The 16,566-nt window shown below is 43.5% G+C and overlaps 1 protein-coding gene across 1 annotated transcript; it reads right to left on the bottom strand.

The window, feature by feature from the left end:
* Nucleotides 1-230: 230 nt before the first annotated feature.
* Nucleotides 231-10,264, bottom strand: NTAN1 (N-terminal asparagine amidase). The gene is made up of 9 exons (XM_006759682.2): nucleotides 9,922-10,264; nucleotides 9,780-9,845; nucleotides 9,377-9,485; nucleotides 6,758-6,831; nucleotides 5,624-5,677; nucleotides 5,043-5,096; nucleotides 3,642-3,739; nucleotides 956-1,069; nucleotides 231-556 (listed from the first exon to the last, which is right to left on the bottom strand). Exons 3-9 carry the CDS (start codon nucleotides 9,418-9,420, stop codon nucleotides 377-379), a joined length of 618 nt encoding a protein of 205 aa, XP_006759745.1. The 5' UTR covers nucleotides 9,421-9,485; nucleotides 9,780-9,845; nucleotides 9,922-10,264; the 3' UTR covers nucleotides 231-376.
* Nucleotides 10,265-16,566: the final 6,302 nt, after the last annotated feature.

The following is a 16,566-nucleotide window of genomic DNA, read 5'->3' as shown; positions in this document are numbered from 1 at the left end:
TGAGATGTATAAATTCTGACTGAACTTTATTGCATTTTAAATATTGTTTTTAAAGCAGACTCAATTATAAATTTCCCTTTATTCACTAATTTGGTAGAATTAGAATTACCTAAGTAACTGAAATAACTGTCATAGAATAGTGAGCAGATGGCTTCTTCTCTGCACCTTATCACTAACCAAAAAGGAACAACTGGGTGTCAACTTTTTAGCAAAGCAAAAAGTAACAAATGCCTTTGCCAAAATAAGATTTTATTTTGAAAGTCATTTGAAAGACACTAAGACTCAACGGATGTAGATTTCAAATTCATATTCTGACCAACCCCCACCAATGGTCTCTGTCATGCCAAAAAGTTGCTTTCTTTGGTAATTCCTATTTTTAGCTTCTTGGAGAAGGGACCTTTTCCCATAAGCCATCTTCATTTTTTTTGTAGAGTAGAGCTTTATTTCCAGGAAATAGTGTATTTGTTGGAGATGGGTATTTTTTTAAAAACATCAAGGTGGTTCTAATATGTTCAACAAAGTGGGGGGGCTCAGCCAGAGGTGAAGTGGAAAGGTTCTGGAAAAACAAGAGATGAGGCATGAGAGAATAACCTCGCTCTGTTCCCTGCTTTGATAAAGATGACAAACATCCCTGTGTTCCTTAAACATGAATCAGGATGTTCTCAGATCACTCTATAAACACGTGTAAACTGTAAAATACGTAAGAGCAGGTGTACTGGGTTCATGAGAAAAGAGCAGTTGGCTGCTTACTACTTCACCTATGCAAGTGTCTACCCAGGACATTACTTATCTCCACTGATACAAAAGTTAAGTGGGGTCTGCCAGTGGCATCCTAAAAATAAATACTACCCAATGAAGGGAAAGCAGCTATTATTTAGTCTAAACCCTTTTCTTTCTTACAGATGAGGAACCAGGGTCCAGAGAGTTAAGATTTGCCCAACTTGTAAATTCTCACCTCTAGTATTTGCTTATCATCTTGCTGCAACCAGAAATCCACATGTGGAAATGGCACCCAGGAATACGGTCCTATACGAAGTTGTTCTGTCTTTGCATCGTAAATACTAACCATCTGAAAAGAACATGGCAAGGACAGATTTAAGGAATGCTGTCAGCTTCTCACACCCTACCATTAAAGCATGCTCCAGTGTAGTCTAGCAGTTAAGGCATTTATCTGAAAGATAAGCTTCTTTACAATTATGTCTCCTAATAACAAGAGCTGCTACTTACTGAATACATCCAACTGTCGGGTACTGCGCTTTGTGGGTAACAAATATTATTTTGTTTAGTCTTGACAACAATCCTGCGTGAAGATGGCATTTCCCCCATTTTGGTTGAAAACCTGAGGCTCAGAGATGGGGCACATAGCCCACAGTCCCATTTCCAGTAAGTGTCAGAGCTGGGCCTCAAACCCAGGTGTGTCTGACTGAAGTCCATGTTCCTCCTGACTACATAAAACACTGCCCTGTTATTTATACCCAAGTAACTAAGTTACCTTGCAACTTTATACAATGCCTGCTGTCCCATCAAAAGAAAGGAAAAACCATTTGTAAAAATGCTAATTTACCAAATGATCAACTAACTCCCTAAATTCTCTAATTTGTCAATGGTCATTGTCAGTTTACCCACCAATGTTCTATATTGGTTACTGAGATTGAAATATATTCTGAATATTAGCTAAATCAAGGCTATGATACTACTTGAGAAATTATAAAAGGAACTCTAAAAATGTTAAAGGGGCCCGGCCAGCGTGGCTCAGTGGTTGAGTGTCAACCTATGAACCAGGAGGTCACGGTTCGATTCCTGGTCAGGGCACATGCCCAGGTTGCAGGCTCCATCCCCAGTACGGGGTGTGCAGGAGGCAGCTGATCCGTGATTCTCTCTCATCACTGATGTTTCCATCTCTCTCTTCCTCTCCTTTCTTCTCTGAGATCAATAAAAATATATTTTAAAAAAATGCAAAACAGGTCACTCTGAATCCAAACATTTTCCAATGAAACTGTCAGCATTTCATGAATGAGCAGATCTCTTTTTTGGGTGCTTTGAATGTGATTTCTATTTTTTTCACAGTTTTACACGCATTTTTAAAGGATTCTTTCACCTATTCCTCAAGCGGGGTATGTCAGTCTTGGGTTTTTATTTTTCTAACTTTTAAAATTAAAATGTTATTTAGCCTGGCCGATGTGACTCAGTGGTTGAGAGTCAACACACAACCCAGGACGTAACAGTTCGGTTCCCGGTCAGGGCACATGCCTGGCTTGCAGGCTCGATCTCCAGTAGGCCAGTGGTCGGCAAACTGCGGCTCGCGAGCTACATGCCGCTCTTTGGCCCCTTGAGTGTGGCTCTTCACAAAAACCGTGCAGGCGCGCACGTACAGTGCGACTGAAACTTCGTGGCCCATGTATAGAAGTCGGTTTTCAGCCTGGGCGAGTCCATTTTGAAGAAGTGGCGTTAGAAGAAGTGGGGGGTGTCAGGCGGGCGTGCGAAGGGAGACGCGGCACAGGTGGGCTGCAGGATACGAAGCGTGGGGGGAGGCGCGCGCGATTCATGCACGAGTTGAGTGAGCCAGTCCGTCAGCAGCCTCATTGTGCAGTGGTTAGTGCTAGTCGTGTCCACAAATGGCGCGCAAGTGACAAAAGTACCTACTCGAAGCATAAAGTTACCTGTATTTTTCCAACCAGCTACAAATCCTACAGGTATTTTTGTCATTAATTTAAGAATTGTAATTCTTTTGTGTTGGTGGCTTTATTATTATAAAATGAAACATTTTTTTAGGTGCCCTGTTTGACATGGCTACAAAGAAGCAGCAAAGAAAAACAAGACAAAAACTGAATTTAAGATGAATGTACCTACCTATATAGTTTAAGTTTAAAAAATTTGGCTCTCAAAAAAAAATTTCAATCGTTGTACTATTGATATTTGTCTCTGTTGACTAATGAGTTTGCCGACCACTGCAGTAGGAGATGTGCAAGAGGCAGTCCATAGATGATTCTCTCATATCATCATTGATGTTTCTGTCTCTCTCTCTCCCTCTCTCCTTTCCTCTCTGAAATCAATAACAACAAAACACACATATTTAAAAAATGTTATTTAGCCCTAGCTGACTTGGTTCAATGGATAGAGCATCTGCCCGTGGACTGAAGGGTTCCGGGTTCGATTCCGGTCAAGGGCATGTACTGTACCTTGGTTGCAGGCTCCATCCTGGCCCTGGTCGGGGTGTGTGTGGGAGGCAACCAATCAATGTGTCTCTCTCACATCAATGTTTCTCTTTCTCTGTCTCTTCCCCCTCCCTTCCACTCTCTAAAAATCAACAGAAAAATATCCTCGGGTGAGGATTAAAAATAATAATAAATATAAAATAAAAAGATCACTTAAAAATGTTATTTAATTAAAAAGCACCCTAAGGCAATCAGACTTTTAAATTGATTTGATTGGTCTTTTGATTAATTGGGGTCTTGAGCTTATAACCTAAAAGCCCACACACAGAGAGAGAAAGAAAGAGCGAGAGAGAGAGAGGGCCCCTGATTAACTCACAGCTTTAAAGAAGCTGACATGAACTTTTCATATCTAAGGTCTATAAGGCTTTGGAGCTTGATGCCCTTTTTTTCCTTAACCCCTTAACACAAAGATGATTCCAAACTCACTGGTCCTCCTGTTAAAGCTCGTGCAGCACGCAGCTCCTCCTCCGGACCGCGATCTTGGAAGGAGGCTCTGTAGATCTCTGCAGTTTTAACGTTGACAGCTGTGAGGGACAACAGGATGACTGAGTTGATGAACGACAAACATGGGAAGTTTGCTCAGGCCTACAGTTCTCCCACCATACATAATAGAATATGGATAAGTCTCTCAAATACAGAATAGAATGAAAACTGAACAAAATTACTCTTAAATGTCTGTAGCTTCCTCCTTCCTGGAAAGGGACAATGCAATCTTTGAGCCAAGTACCTCACTCAAAATGGCTGAGACCTGAACTGAACTAGGTTCTGTAAGACTGTTCCAAACCAAGAGCCGGCCCCACAGGAAGACAATCTCTTCAGGCAGGTGCGTGGCAAGGACTTCCTGGTCAGCCCTGTGACCAAACGTGTCTGCAAATGGCTGGGGGTAGAGGGCCTGTGATCATGGCCAAGTCTGGTGTTTTTGTTTGTTTTCTAATTTTTACTATGCATTTCAAATATATATGTTACAGAAAACAAAATAACACATCTGTGTACCCACCACCACAACTAAATACATGAAGAATTACAGACATGGTAGAAGCCCTCTGCATTTCATCCTATACCTCTGGAGCAGTGGTTCTTAACCTGTGGGTCACGACCCCTTTGGGGGTTGAACGACCCTTTCACAGGGGTCACCTAAGACCATCGGAAAACACATATAATTACATATTGTTTTTGTGATGAATCACTATGCTTTGATTATGTTCAATTTGTAACAATGAAAATACATCCTGCATATCAGATATTTACATTACGATTCATAACAGTAGCAAAATTACAGTTATGAAGTAGCAACGAAAATAATTTTATGGTTGGGGGTCACCACAACATGAGGAACTGTATTAAAGGGTCGTGGCATTAGGAAGGTTGAGAACAACTGCTCTGGAGTCTTAAGAGACCATCCCGAAAGGGTGGAAGTTTCTGGATTTTCTCTAATCTGATAGTTTTACTTTCCTTCTCAATCAAAAGCTCCCTTGACTCCCTACATATAAGAAAATTATTATGCTCCACTCCAGCCGCTGCAGCCCTGGCTGGAGAAAAGCAGAGCTGGCCACCTCGGGAGAGAAGAGCGCCACTAACACTCCCATTGCTGGTGGCGCGGTCCGTGCTGTATAGGTGCTCCTGGCTCTCTCCTCCCGGTCTGGATGAGGACATTTTCTCTCTTTCAAAGATAATGCTTAGAGAAGATAAGCTACTTGCCCAGGGTCCCCAGCAAACACAGAAGAACTAAGGCTGTGACATGCTGACATCAGCGGGCTCACTAGCTCCTATCGCTGGAGCCTTACTTGTCAACATGTGGCCAGTTTCCAACTCTCAAACACTACTCACCAATGCCATAAATGATTGGAAAGTGGTTTTCGTTTTCTTCCCGGTCATTTAATTCTATCAAATAAACAAAAAAATTTTTAAGATCCAATTTTTAAGAAATACTAACCAACTGCTTTCATTTTGTAAAATAGAGGCCAAGAAGGAGCCCCCACTGCTAAAGGGGGGGGAAACAGACCATAAAAGGGATGGTTTTCCTGTTTCCTTGCTGAGTTTATACTGAACAAACGGCCACCTCCAGAGGTAGGGGCTCCCAGCCATCTACACGCTCAGCAGTCTCACACAAGGTGGCAGCTTCCACCTGGGGTGTGGCCCCTTCTCCTGCCCAGGAGTACAGACAGGCTTCTGAAAATCCCAGGGAAGGAAAGATGAGTGACACTGAAGCAGGTCAGCCTCTCAACTGAGGCTGCACAGGCTTTGGACACTGGGCAGGACCAGCAGACGGGAAAGCCTGAACAGAAGTTAGCAAAGCATCGGCAAATTGTCTTCTATGACTGAGGTACTGATGCTAGGTCCTGCTTGAAGGGGAGGGCGAAACGTCCCTGAAATCTACAACTTTATTTTGGAAGGACGGCAGAACGTACCTGTCACACACAATGTCACTAAGTGAATGTCATCTTCTTGTCTGTCAAATTCACCTACAATTAGAATTGTAAAACTGGCCATCAAAAAAGTTCCTGTAATTAGCAGAACATATGCTGAGCAAGTCACGAAGGGGACGGAGGGACGAAAGCCAGCTGAGCCATCTCTGTGCTACTACCCCTTCAGCCACCACCTGGCCTGCCAAGTTACAGCCATGTTCCTAGCCTCAAGCCCAAAGGAAACTGTGACCAAGGCTTTCCATTTCTCTCTTCATTTGGAGAGGTTTGGGAGGATAAAATGACTAAAGATTTTTACTCTTCCTAAGTAACGATTTTTCCTGTTATCATAGTCATAAAAAAATTGATCACTGCAAAAATTTGGAAATACAGGACAGTATAAGGAGTAATGGGTTTTTAATGGTAGAAGTAGATGGGATTTTAATGCCCATAATCTGTTAAGACGCTGTGTATTCCATACTTTTCCATGCACAGCTAAGCTCATAGCATGTACACATTTTATATTTAACAGCTACATAATTATTCCTTTACTAATGAACATTAATTTCCTGTTGTAAATGTTCTACTGCCCATCTATCTTTAGACATAAATTCTGTGCACCTTTCAGATCATTTTCTTAGAATAGATTCCCAGAAGGGGACTTACTGGGGTCCAAGGACATGAGCCTTTTTACGACTTTACCATGATGCCAAATGGCTTTCCCCACAGGTTGTACCAACGTATATTCCAGTACTGTGTCAATCTGTTACCTCACTGCCTCCTGGTTAACACAGAACATGTGTTTTTGAAAAAAATACTTGCTCACTGAGTAGGGAAAATATGGTATGATCGGTGTTCTCATTTTCTACATATTAAAACGGACATTTCTTCCTGGAGGGTGGTTCTGTTTTTACAAAATTCAGAGTATGTCAACTGCTGTCTTTAAAAAAAATCTTGTCCCATCCCATTAGCCCCTGAAAATGGAGCTGTACGCTGTTCAGTCTTGATGTCAGATTCCAAGCTGAGCAGTTTATGTCACTCCAGGAAGGCGTGCCCCTCTTGTATCCTCACTGGGACTCTTAGCCAAGCAATAATAGGTACAAATTTTTATCCAATTTGGGGGGGAAACAGGGAACTTACTAAGAAGTTGATGAGTAAGTTTTTGTGACAACTGCCTATCGTCACTGAAGCCGCCCACGAGGTGCACTTCCAGCCTGGCAAAGAGATGGGATGGTGGTCAGAAGCCAGTCAAGGCAGCGATTGTGCACTGGTTTGCTTTGCATGGTGCTTCCCAGCTTCAGGAGCCCTCGCTCTACAGAGCGCTTCTAGGCCCTGCTTGCGCCTCCCTGCACAGAGACCTGTGTGGCCCTGGGGTACATGGGGAGGCTGCCAAGGCCAGGCAAGCTTCTGGGGATCCTGCCCAGGAACCCTGATGGCTGAGCGCGTTTCTGTCTTACCACAAATGTGAGCCGCTCGAGGCAGAGGGTGTGGAACTCTGCTCAGGAAAAATATGCCTCTACACACTGTTTACCCACCCAAAGCAGGATACCTCTGAAAACCTCTTCAATGTCTCCACCAAAGAGGAACTGGGTGGAGGAGTGGGAAGGGAAGACAGCTTACGCTGTATAGCCCATTTTGTGGAGGGACTGCAGTGGACCTTCCACAGTGCTGTCTCCCCTAATGCCCACCTTTCCTGGAAAGACAGGAATGACCATCTCCATCCCACAGAGAGGGAACTGAGTCTCTGTCTACAGCACATGCTTATTATCCACTGTGTCCCCCTGAACGTTAGCTGCATGAGACAGAAAAACGTGTTCTTGGAGTTAAATAATTTGGGGAAATCTTGCCCAGTGTAACCCCTCCCTAGGAATCATAGTTCACACTAGCAAAGAAGAGCCTTAAGAAGTCCAACAGGTAGAAAAAAATAAACTTTGTTTAGTATGTGTTTCCCACTTGTCTGCTAACTACCTGTGCACAGCCTAAAACAGTGATGGCGAACCTATGACACATGTGTCAGAGGTGACACGCAAACTCATTTTTTTGGTTGATTTTTCTTTGTTAAATGGCATTTAAATATATAAAATAAATATCAAAAATATAAATCTTTGTTTTACTATGGTTGCAAATATCAAAAAATTTCTATATGTGACATGGCACCAGAGTTAAGTTAGGGTTTTTCAAACTGCTGCCCCACCAAGCTCAAAAGGTTCACCATCACTGGCCTAAAACAATCTGGGGACAAGTGCTTTGGAAAGTGCAGTTCGGTGGTTTGGTTCGGTGGATAGAGCATCAGCCTGTGGACTGAAGGGTCCCAGGTTCGATTCCGGTTAAGGGCATATGCCTGGGTTGCTGGCTCAATCCCAGTGGGGGGCATTCAGGAGGCAGCCAATCAATGATTCTCTCTCATCACTGATGTTTCTATCTCTCTTCTCCTCTCCCTTTCTCTCTGAAACAAATAAAAATATACTAAAAAAAAAAAAAAGTGCAGCTGTTATTCACATAGACGTGAGGAATGAACTGGAATCTCTGAGAAACCAGCACAGGGCCAAGCATCAAGCAGTCTCAAAATGAACATTTAAAGTAAGAGGAGCAGAGGTCACCATGGCTTTGCTCGACACTGGGCCACAGGGTGCAGCAAACCTTCCAGAGTGACCAAATCAATTCCATGACAGACCAGGGATATCTCACAACTGCGTGGCGAGAATCACGGAGTTGGGCCTGTGGCCAGATCCAGCTAAGTAATCCACGGCCCAATGAAAAGTCCATTCTGTGACTGCATAGATTGCACGCCAGTGAAGCAACACAGACAGAAGTAGAATTAAATTTAAAAATTGACCTTGTTGTACTAGTGAAACTGACAGAGGCTTTTTTTAAATCTTTGGGATTCTAAGAACTTGTATATGAATGGACTGCATTCAATGGCTGCAGTAGGCTTCAAGTAAAATGAGAGCAAAGTCTGCAAAGTCGGCCTGATGAGAGAGGAAAGTGGGGACGGGGGAGCAAGCACAGGTCAGACTGCAATGGGCCTACAACTAACTAGCTGTGTGACTCCAGGTCAGCTGAGCGTGTGTCAGCAACTGTGGAAAGGAGATGGTTACACTTCCTGTAACCGGTGAGAGGGTTAGATGCTGTGATGGATGGCCAGGTCAGACATCAGCTCTTGTAAGGAATCCCTGGTGAAACCACTGTTTTGCTGACATTTAAAACTGTACCCTCCTAGTCCCGCAGCTGTCTCCCGTTCCTTCTCTGCCTTTTTCCCACAGTCCTGTTTACCGTTTAACATCCTACTTTGCTTATTGAATGCCTCCTTGCTTTACAATATGAACACCATGGGGGCAGGTTTGGTCTACTCTGTCCACTGCTATGTCCTTGGCACCTATAACAAGTTCTTGCTCATACAGAGCATTCAGTAAATAATTGCTGAAGGAATAAATGAATGAAGGGATACTACATCTGGGGTATAACAAAGCAATGTCTGATATGTGAACATCTAAAAATACATTACTGAACATAAAACTACAGGTGCGAGGTCAAACCTTCCATTGACAATCCAGCATTGTTTCCCTGCCTGTACCCATCACCCACTCACTCACTCACCAAACAGGACAAGGGGTCATGCTGTGCCAAGCTCCGCTCCAGGGGAACAAGACAGCCACTGTGGTAGTGACATTCTGTGTTTCTGTGACAGCTTCCACAGCGATTTCCTCTACACAAGGGTGCAAAGTTCCCAATATCACAAAACAGTAGCGCGGAGCTCACCTTCCACATTGAGCGTGGTCGGAAAAGGACTTTATGGAGTTCATGATCAAGGGGACCTCAGCTTTGGTGTCAGTTCCATCACAATGTGTCAAGCAGGTAGCCCCATTACCTGAAGAACAAGGGTGAAATGACTCATGTTACTCTCGATGAGAACTCAGTAAGCAAGCCAACTCAATTCCTGTCCATTCGGACCACCTCATCTTGAATATCCTGTAAGGAAAAACAGAAACTGTGCTGCCCAGCCAACCCATTCTGACCAGGGCACAGGGAGGTACCATGCAGACCAGAGAAAAGGTGAGCGGAGTCAGGTTTCCAGTAGGACACCAGGACACGCAAATCGAGAAATTAATGGTCCCAAACTTGTTTGGTTTAAGTAATGATTTCCTTATCTCTCTCGCCATACCTGTGTGCCTCAGGACCACAATGTGACAAGTGGTGGCATCATCAGAACCCAGAATGGAGATGGAGCCTGTTTAAAAAAGAAATAAAATAAAATATCCAATAGCCTTTTGGGATAACGCCCAATTCACTGCTTCCTAACCTACCATCCTTTGGGGAGGTCACTGCAAGCTCTCTTTGCTGAACATACAGAAGGCCCTGGGGTCCCACTTGTTGAACAGACTGACCTCTGAGAAGTCTGGCTCTTTCCTGTTTAATTAAAAAAAAATAAAATAGTGATGGAAATTAGTGAGGATTGAGTAACTAGAGAGATGGAGAGAGCCAAAGTGTGCCCTAAGTGGGAAATACACACTTGTAGGTCTGAGGTGTGTGTATTATTTGACAGAAAGACTAAACTAAAAAGATAGCAATAGCTATCATGTGGAACAATGCAAAAAGCAACAACTAAGTCTTTTTCTCTTTTATCCTATAAAACAAGATTTTAGTGACTATGGAATAAGTTGCAAAAATCCTTTTTCACAGTTCCTTACTGAAGAATAGGAGGCTCTTAACGATTTTACAATTGTAAAGAGAATCAGACTGTATGGCCTAGTGCAGTGATGGCGAGCCTATGACACGCGTGTCAGAGGTGACACCCGAACTCATTTTTTTGGTTGATTTTTCTTTGTTAAATGGCATTTAAATATATAAAATAAATATCGAAAATATAAGTCTTTGTTTTACTATGGCTGCAAACATAAAAAAATTTCTATATGTGACACGGCACCAGAGTTAAGTTAGGGTTTTTCAAAATGCTGACACGCCGAGCTCAAAAGGTTCGCCATCACTGGCCTAGTGGATCAGTGGATCAGAAACCACATCCCCTCTTTACTTTCTTTAAAGAAGTAGAGGGGTTAAGACCTTCCCTAAACCCTAATCTGGTAATTCCACTCCTGGAAATCCTTAATGAGGAAATAATCCAAAATCCCTGTGTTATTTAGGATGGCAAAAAGCTGGGAGCAGCAACAAGAAAGATAAATAAATTATGCAGAACCAACTCACAACTACTAATTGTACGGTCATGGAAAATAAGGACTATGGGAAAATAGTTTTGAAATGTACAATGAAAAGCAAGATGCAAAATTATAAAATTTTAAAGCTATAAGTATACTATTAATACAACAATGCTAAAACATTACTGTACCTAGGAAAAAATACTGGAAGGAAATTCACCAATATGAGCATGGTTGTTAGAACAGGGCAAACTCAAGTAATTTAACTGGTGTTTTCTCTCTATTCTCTAAATCTTCTATGATATAGTTATGTTATTATTAAAGTAGAAAACCAAAAATGAACAAATCTATGAAAAGGATAGATTAATATTAGGTGTCCACATTTTGTCTGAGTATTTGTATAAATTCTTATGCAGTAAACCTGGGGGGGGGGGTTAAGTGGTTAAATTCTTGAATGAAAATATACATTTTTTTTCCAAAACTGTCAAATTGATACAACCCTAAGTATCATAATTTCCTTACTTGCAACAAATAAACTCAATGAAAAAGAATCTTATCCAGATGTGTAATATATGTATTGTCTAGACTGGAGAATGTTTTTATAATCTTACACAGGCTTCTTGCCATATCTCATATTGGTGAGAATTTAAGTTAGTACTTGCTAAAATAGATATAAAAAAGCATAATGATCAGCTTGATGACTTATACAGTGTCTTCTTTTTAATAAACTCCCATTAATTGGAAGCAAAACAGCAATTAGAATGAGACCAGCATGCAGAATTTAAGAAAGGAATTGAGAATTAAGTGAACTGCAATGAAGAACTGGATCCGCCCGGCACCTCTGCCTGCTGCAGAAGTCAATGAGAAATAAATGTGGCCGACTGTTCTGAAACTCAAAACACTCCTTATCAGGGAGCACTTTCATTTTCATACCACTTCTCAGCTCACCTCAGTTCAAAATAACAAAGGAGCATTCAGAATTTCCTTTTTATCATTCCTTTAATACTTACCTTAACTTTGTTCTTTTGGGAAAGGGAGAAGGAAGAGTAAAGGCAAATGTTTACCATGTCTTTTCATAACTGGGTCACCATCCAAAAGCAAAGCTACTTGTGAGATCTGATTACCACTCTCACACCCAAGACCAAAAATCAGGTCTTTTTGACACAGCTCCAGAGAAAAGCACCATGGATTGTTAGAAGAGAGAATGCCACAAGGCAGAAATGGTATGCTGCTTCTGTCTTCCACTTAAAGAAATAAAAAAAAGTTTAGCCAAAGTTCTCTGGGGGGAAACCCACAGCCAGCCCTACCTTATAAACTCACATCCTTTCTGATATAAAAATAGCCTCAGCTTCCTCAACTTTTGCTTTTCTCTGGACACTAAGATTCACTAATATATATATATATAATCTTTTCCATCGGCCTTTCTGTGTAACCCTCACCCTCAGTTCCCAATCCCTGGCCAATGGTGCGGGTCTCTTAACCCAGAGCTCAGCACTCCCTTTTCTGAAGGGCCAGACAGTAAGCGTTCGGGGCTTTGCAGACGGCACTGTAGCAAGAAAGGAGCGCAGCCCGCATGTAAACAAAAGGCTGTAGCTGTGTCCCCAAAAACCTTATTTATGGGAAATACCAAAATCTGAGTTTCATATAATTTCACGTCACCAAATATCAATCTTTTGATTTTTCTCCCACCCTTTAAAGTTTAATGTTAAAGCTCGAGAACTACCCACAGACAGGACTTGGCTTGTGCCTATGGTTCACTGCCTCCTGGGTCAGCCAATCACTGAGCTGTACCCTCGAGGACGGTCACTGAACCCTCACTCCTGCTGCATGTTGTCAGTTCTTCCCTCAAAAACAGGAGAGCAGGTCTAACAGGGCTTTGTGAACTGCAAAGCACGCCCTGTAAGAAATTACTATAACAGGTACAGCTCTCCAAACTGAGCCTTCTTTCCACTTGTGCTACCTTATTTCAGTCCTTCGAGGTCTCACACGTGAATTCCCACCACAGAATTTAGGAGCGGAAGATAGACAGCAAGACAATGGAGTCCCCTGCCTTCCACCGACTGAGCCTGGGCATGCTCCTGACTCTCCGTGCTCCCACCTCCTCCTCGGGGCAATGGGGATGATGCTGACCACCCCTTAGCTGTGTGAGGATTAACCGAGAGCAGGTTTGTAGGGAGTGGCTGTCACCATTCCTCCTCCTTGTTTCTTGGACCCCAAGGTCTCCTTTGCCCACTCTATCCTCCCCGATGGCTGCCAGCATTATTTCTTCAAAACACTGATTTTGTTACATCATTTCTCTGCTCCAAAAAAACCCCAAAAACCTTTCTGAGCCCAGCAATTTCATTTGACGGAATAATTATGGGGCTTAGGGTGATTTAGCTCTGTGACTTTTCATAATGAAAGAATCTTACATGCTTAAAAGGAGGAACAAAGTTACAGTGCATTCATACTGTGGAAGTCTACGGAACCATTTAACAAGGTGTTGCAGGACTGGTTACGGAGCATCCAGTGACTGGTTAAGAGCAAGACTCTAGACCAGTGGTTGGCAAACTCATTAGTCAACAGAGCCAAGTATCAACAGTACAACGACTGAAATTTCTTTTGAGAGCCAAATTTTTTAAACTTAAACTATATAGGTAGGTACATTGTTATTAACTTAATTAGGGTACTCCTAAGGCTTAGGAAGAGCCACACTCAAGGGGCCAAAGAGCCGCATGTGGCTCGCGAGCCGCCGTTTGCCGACCGCGGCTGAGTGGCAGCGGAAACTAAGGAGGAAATAAACAAATGGGACTACATCAAAATAAAAGCTTCCTGCACAGCAAAATATTAACTTAATTAGGGTACTCTAAAGGCTTAGGAAGAGCCACACTCAAGGGGCCAAAGAGCCACATGTGGCTCACGAGCCGCAGTTTGACGACCGCGGCTGGCAGTGCCGCCGGGTGGAACTTTGTGCAGTGATGGCAACATCTGTATCTGTGCTGTCTCAGACAGGAGCCACTAGCCACAGGTGGCTGTCGAGCACTTGACATGTGGTTAGTTTGACTGAGAAATTGATTTTTAAAGTTTATTTAATTTTAATTAACTTAAATGTAAACAGCCACATGTGGTTGGTGGCTACCATACTGAACAGTGCAGCTGGAGACCAAGGCAGACGGCCAGGGTTCCAATCCAAGTTACACCACTTACAGGATGGGGGACCTTGGGCAACTCACTCAGCCTCTCTGTGCCTCACAGTCATCACCTGTAAAATGGGAATAGTACTAACACCTACTTCACAGGGCAGTGGTGCTCAGCAAGTTCCACTACATCACTGTTATTTCTTAAAAACTGACTTTAGCCCTAGCTGGTTTGGCTCAGTGTATAGAGCGTCAGCCTATGGACTGAAGGGTCCCGGGTTCGATTCCGGTCAAGGACACATGCCGGGGTTGCGGTTTCAATCCCCAGTAGGGGGCATGCAGGAGGCAGCCAATCAATGATACTCTCTCATCACTGATGTTTCTATCTCTCTCCCTTCCTCTCTGAAATCAATAAAAATGTATTTTTTTAAAAAACTGACTTGAGAGAGAGAGAGAGAGAGGGGAAGCGAGAGAGAGAAACATCAATTTGCTGTTCCACCTATTTACACATTCACTGGTTGGCTCTTGTGTGTGCCCTGACCAGGGTTTAAACCTGCAACCTTGGCATATTGAAATGATGTTGCATTACTGTTATTATTTTATTATTCTATGCTAGGCATTGCTAGGGAGAGGCTTATACTTGCTGGAAATTCTTACAACATACTGTTACATGAAAAAGACAGAATATATAGTATGCTCTCATTTTTAAAAGTACATCACACACAAAGAAAAACCTCTATAAGAATATTTACTGAAATGTGAAGTGATTGTGGTCATAGATTATTCTTCTTTTTGACATTTACATTCTTTTTTTAATGAAGAGGATATACTAATAGGAAAATAGTTAAATCCTTCATTTCCCTCCATTGCTTATTTGTTGAAAGATCCATCCAAACCCCTCTAAACCAGGTATGACCTAGCTCTCCACTTATTTCCAGTCTGTCCCCTTCTCTGCACCAAGGAAACCGGCACCTGCCCGCAGGACCCTTCTTCTCCTACCCATCAGAGCACAGTCTTACTTGCCTCGCTAGAAAGCCCTCCCCTTCCCTTTTCAAGTCTCTCTCATACCTCCATCCTCCTGCCCTTAGACCAGCGGTTTAACAGTAGCAAAATTATAGTTACGAAGTAGCAACGAAAATAATTTTATGGTTGGGGGTCACCACAACATGAGGAACTGTATGAAAGGGTCGTGGCATTAGGAAGGTTGAGAACCACTGCCTTAGAATGATGCAAGTTAAAGTGACTGTCCCTCCTCCGTGTTCCTGTAATGTGAATTGGTCCCCACTACGAAGCCACGTCTCCCTAAATAGGCCAAACTTCCCTTGAAGAGGGGCCGGCCACCTGGTACAGTCCCACATCCCACTTCTCCACACTCAGTGTGCTGCCTTGGACACTGATCTAACTACCTATACATATAAAAGTCTAAGCGACCGCCAAAACTGGTTTGGCTCAGTGGATAGAGCGTCGGCCTGCGGACTGAAAGGTCCCAGGTTCGATTCCGGTCAAGGGCATGTACCTGGGTTGCAGGCACATCCCCAGTAGGAGATGTGCAGGAGGCAGCTGATCGATGTTTCTCTCTCATTGATGTTTCTAACTCTCTATCTCTCTCCCTTCCTCTCTGTAAAAAATCAATAAAATATATTTAAAAAAAAAAGTCTAAGCGACTGAACGACCAAATGACCAGTCGACAGGTCGCTATGACAGGCACTGACCACCAGGGGGCAGATACCCAACGCACAGGATCGGGCTCCCTCCTGCCTGGATTGGGCCTGCGGGGATCGGGCTGAAACCGGGCTCTCCAACATCCCCCAAGGAGTCCTGAATTGCAAGAGGGTGCAGGCCAGGCTGAGGGACCCCACCAGTGCACGAATCCGTGCACCAGGCCTCTATTTGTCATATAAATTTTCAGACATAAAAATAAGTGTCACATTAATTTTGTTAGGCAGCTGGAATATTTCCCCTTGGTGAGTCCTACTCCTGACGTCACTAGTTAATGGTGTGGCAGCGACACAGTACAAGGAAAGTGCTTAGCACAGTGCCCAGTGTCTGCTAAGTACTCAGGATGTGCTGACAACTATTACTATTGTTTTCTTGAAATGCAAGTTGAGAATCGCACAAATTGAGAATCCCCTTTTCCCTGTCAGTAACTCCTCCTCGTCCTTCGGGTCATCTGTTCACTCATTTCTTTATTTTTTAATATGTATATATTTTTTTATTTAGCGAGAAGGAAGTGGGAGAGAGAAAAACCTCAATGATGAAAGTCATTGATCCGCTGCCCCTGCAGGCCCCCTCCCCGGGATCACTCCGAGAGCCCAGCCTGTGCCCTGACCCGGAATCCAACCCGGACCTCCTGTTCCCAGGCCCACGCTCGGCCGCTCAGCCACCCCTGCTGGGCTGTTCGCTCATTTCAGTAACAAACACTGGCGGGAGCTTAGTCTGGGGCAGATTCAGAATAAACAAAAGCAGTAAGCAGACAAAGTCATTCCCAGCTGTACAGCTGCTGCAGAGGAGCTCTCAGGAGCACCGCCCTCCCGCAGCCCCCGGGGCAGCGCAGACTTCTGCGCCTCCGCCTCCGCCTCCGGCGGGAAGGGGGCATCTTTCTCCTTGGCACTTAGGTTACGGTCCCGGAGTGACTCGGTGATGAAAAGCCTTCCCCTCCCTAACTCCACCTTAAATGCCCTGG

Source organism: Myotis davidii, unplaced genomic scaffold (genome assembly GCF_000327345.1).
Source record: "Myotis davidii unplaced genomic scaffold, ASM32734v1 scaffold1115, whole genome shotgun sequence".
Taxonomy (NCBI): Eukaryota; Metazoa; Chordata; class Mammalia; order Chiroptera; family Vespertilionidae; genus Myotis; species Myotis davidii.
The sequence above is the reverse complement of the archived record's forward strand: the minus strand, read 5'-3'. Positions and strand labels throughout refer to the sequence as shown.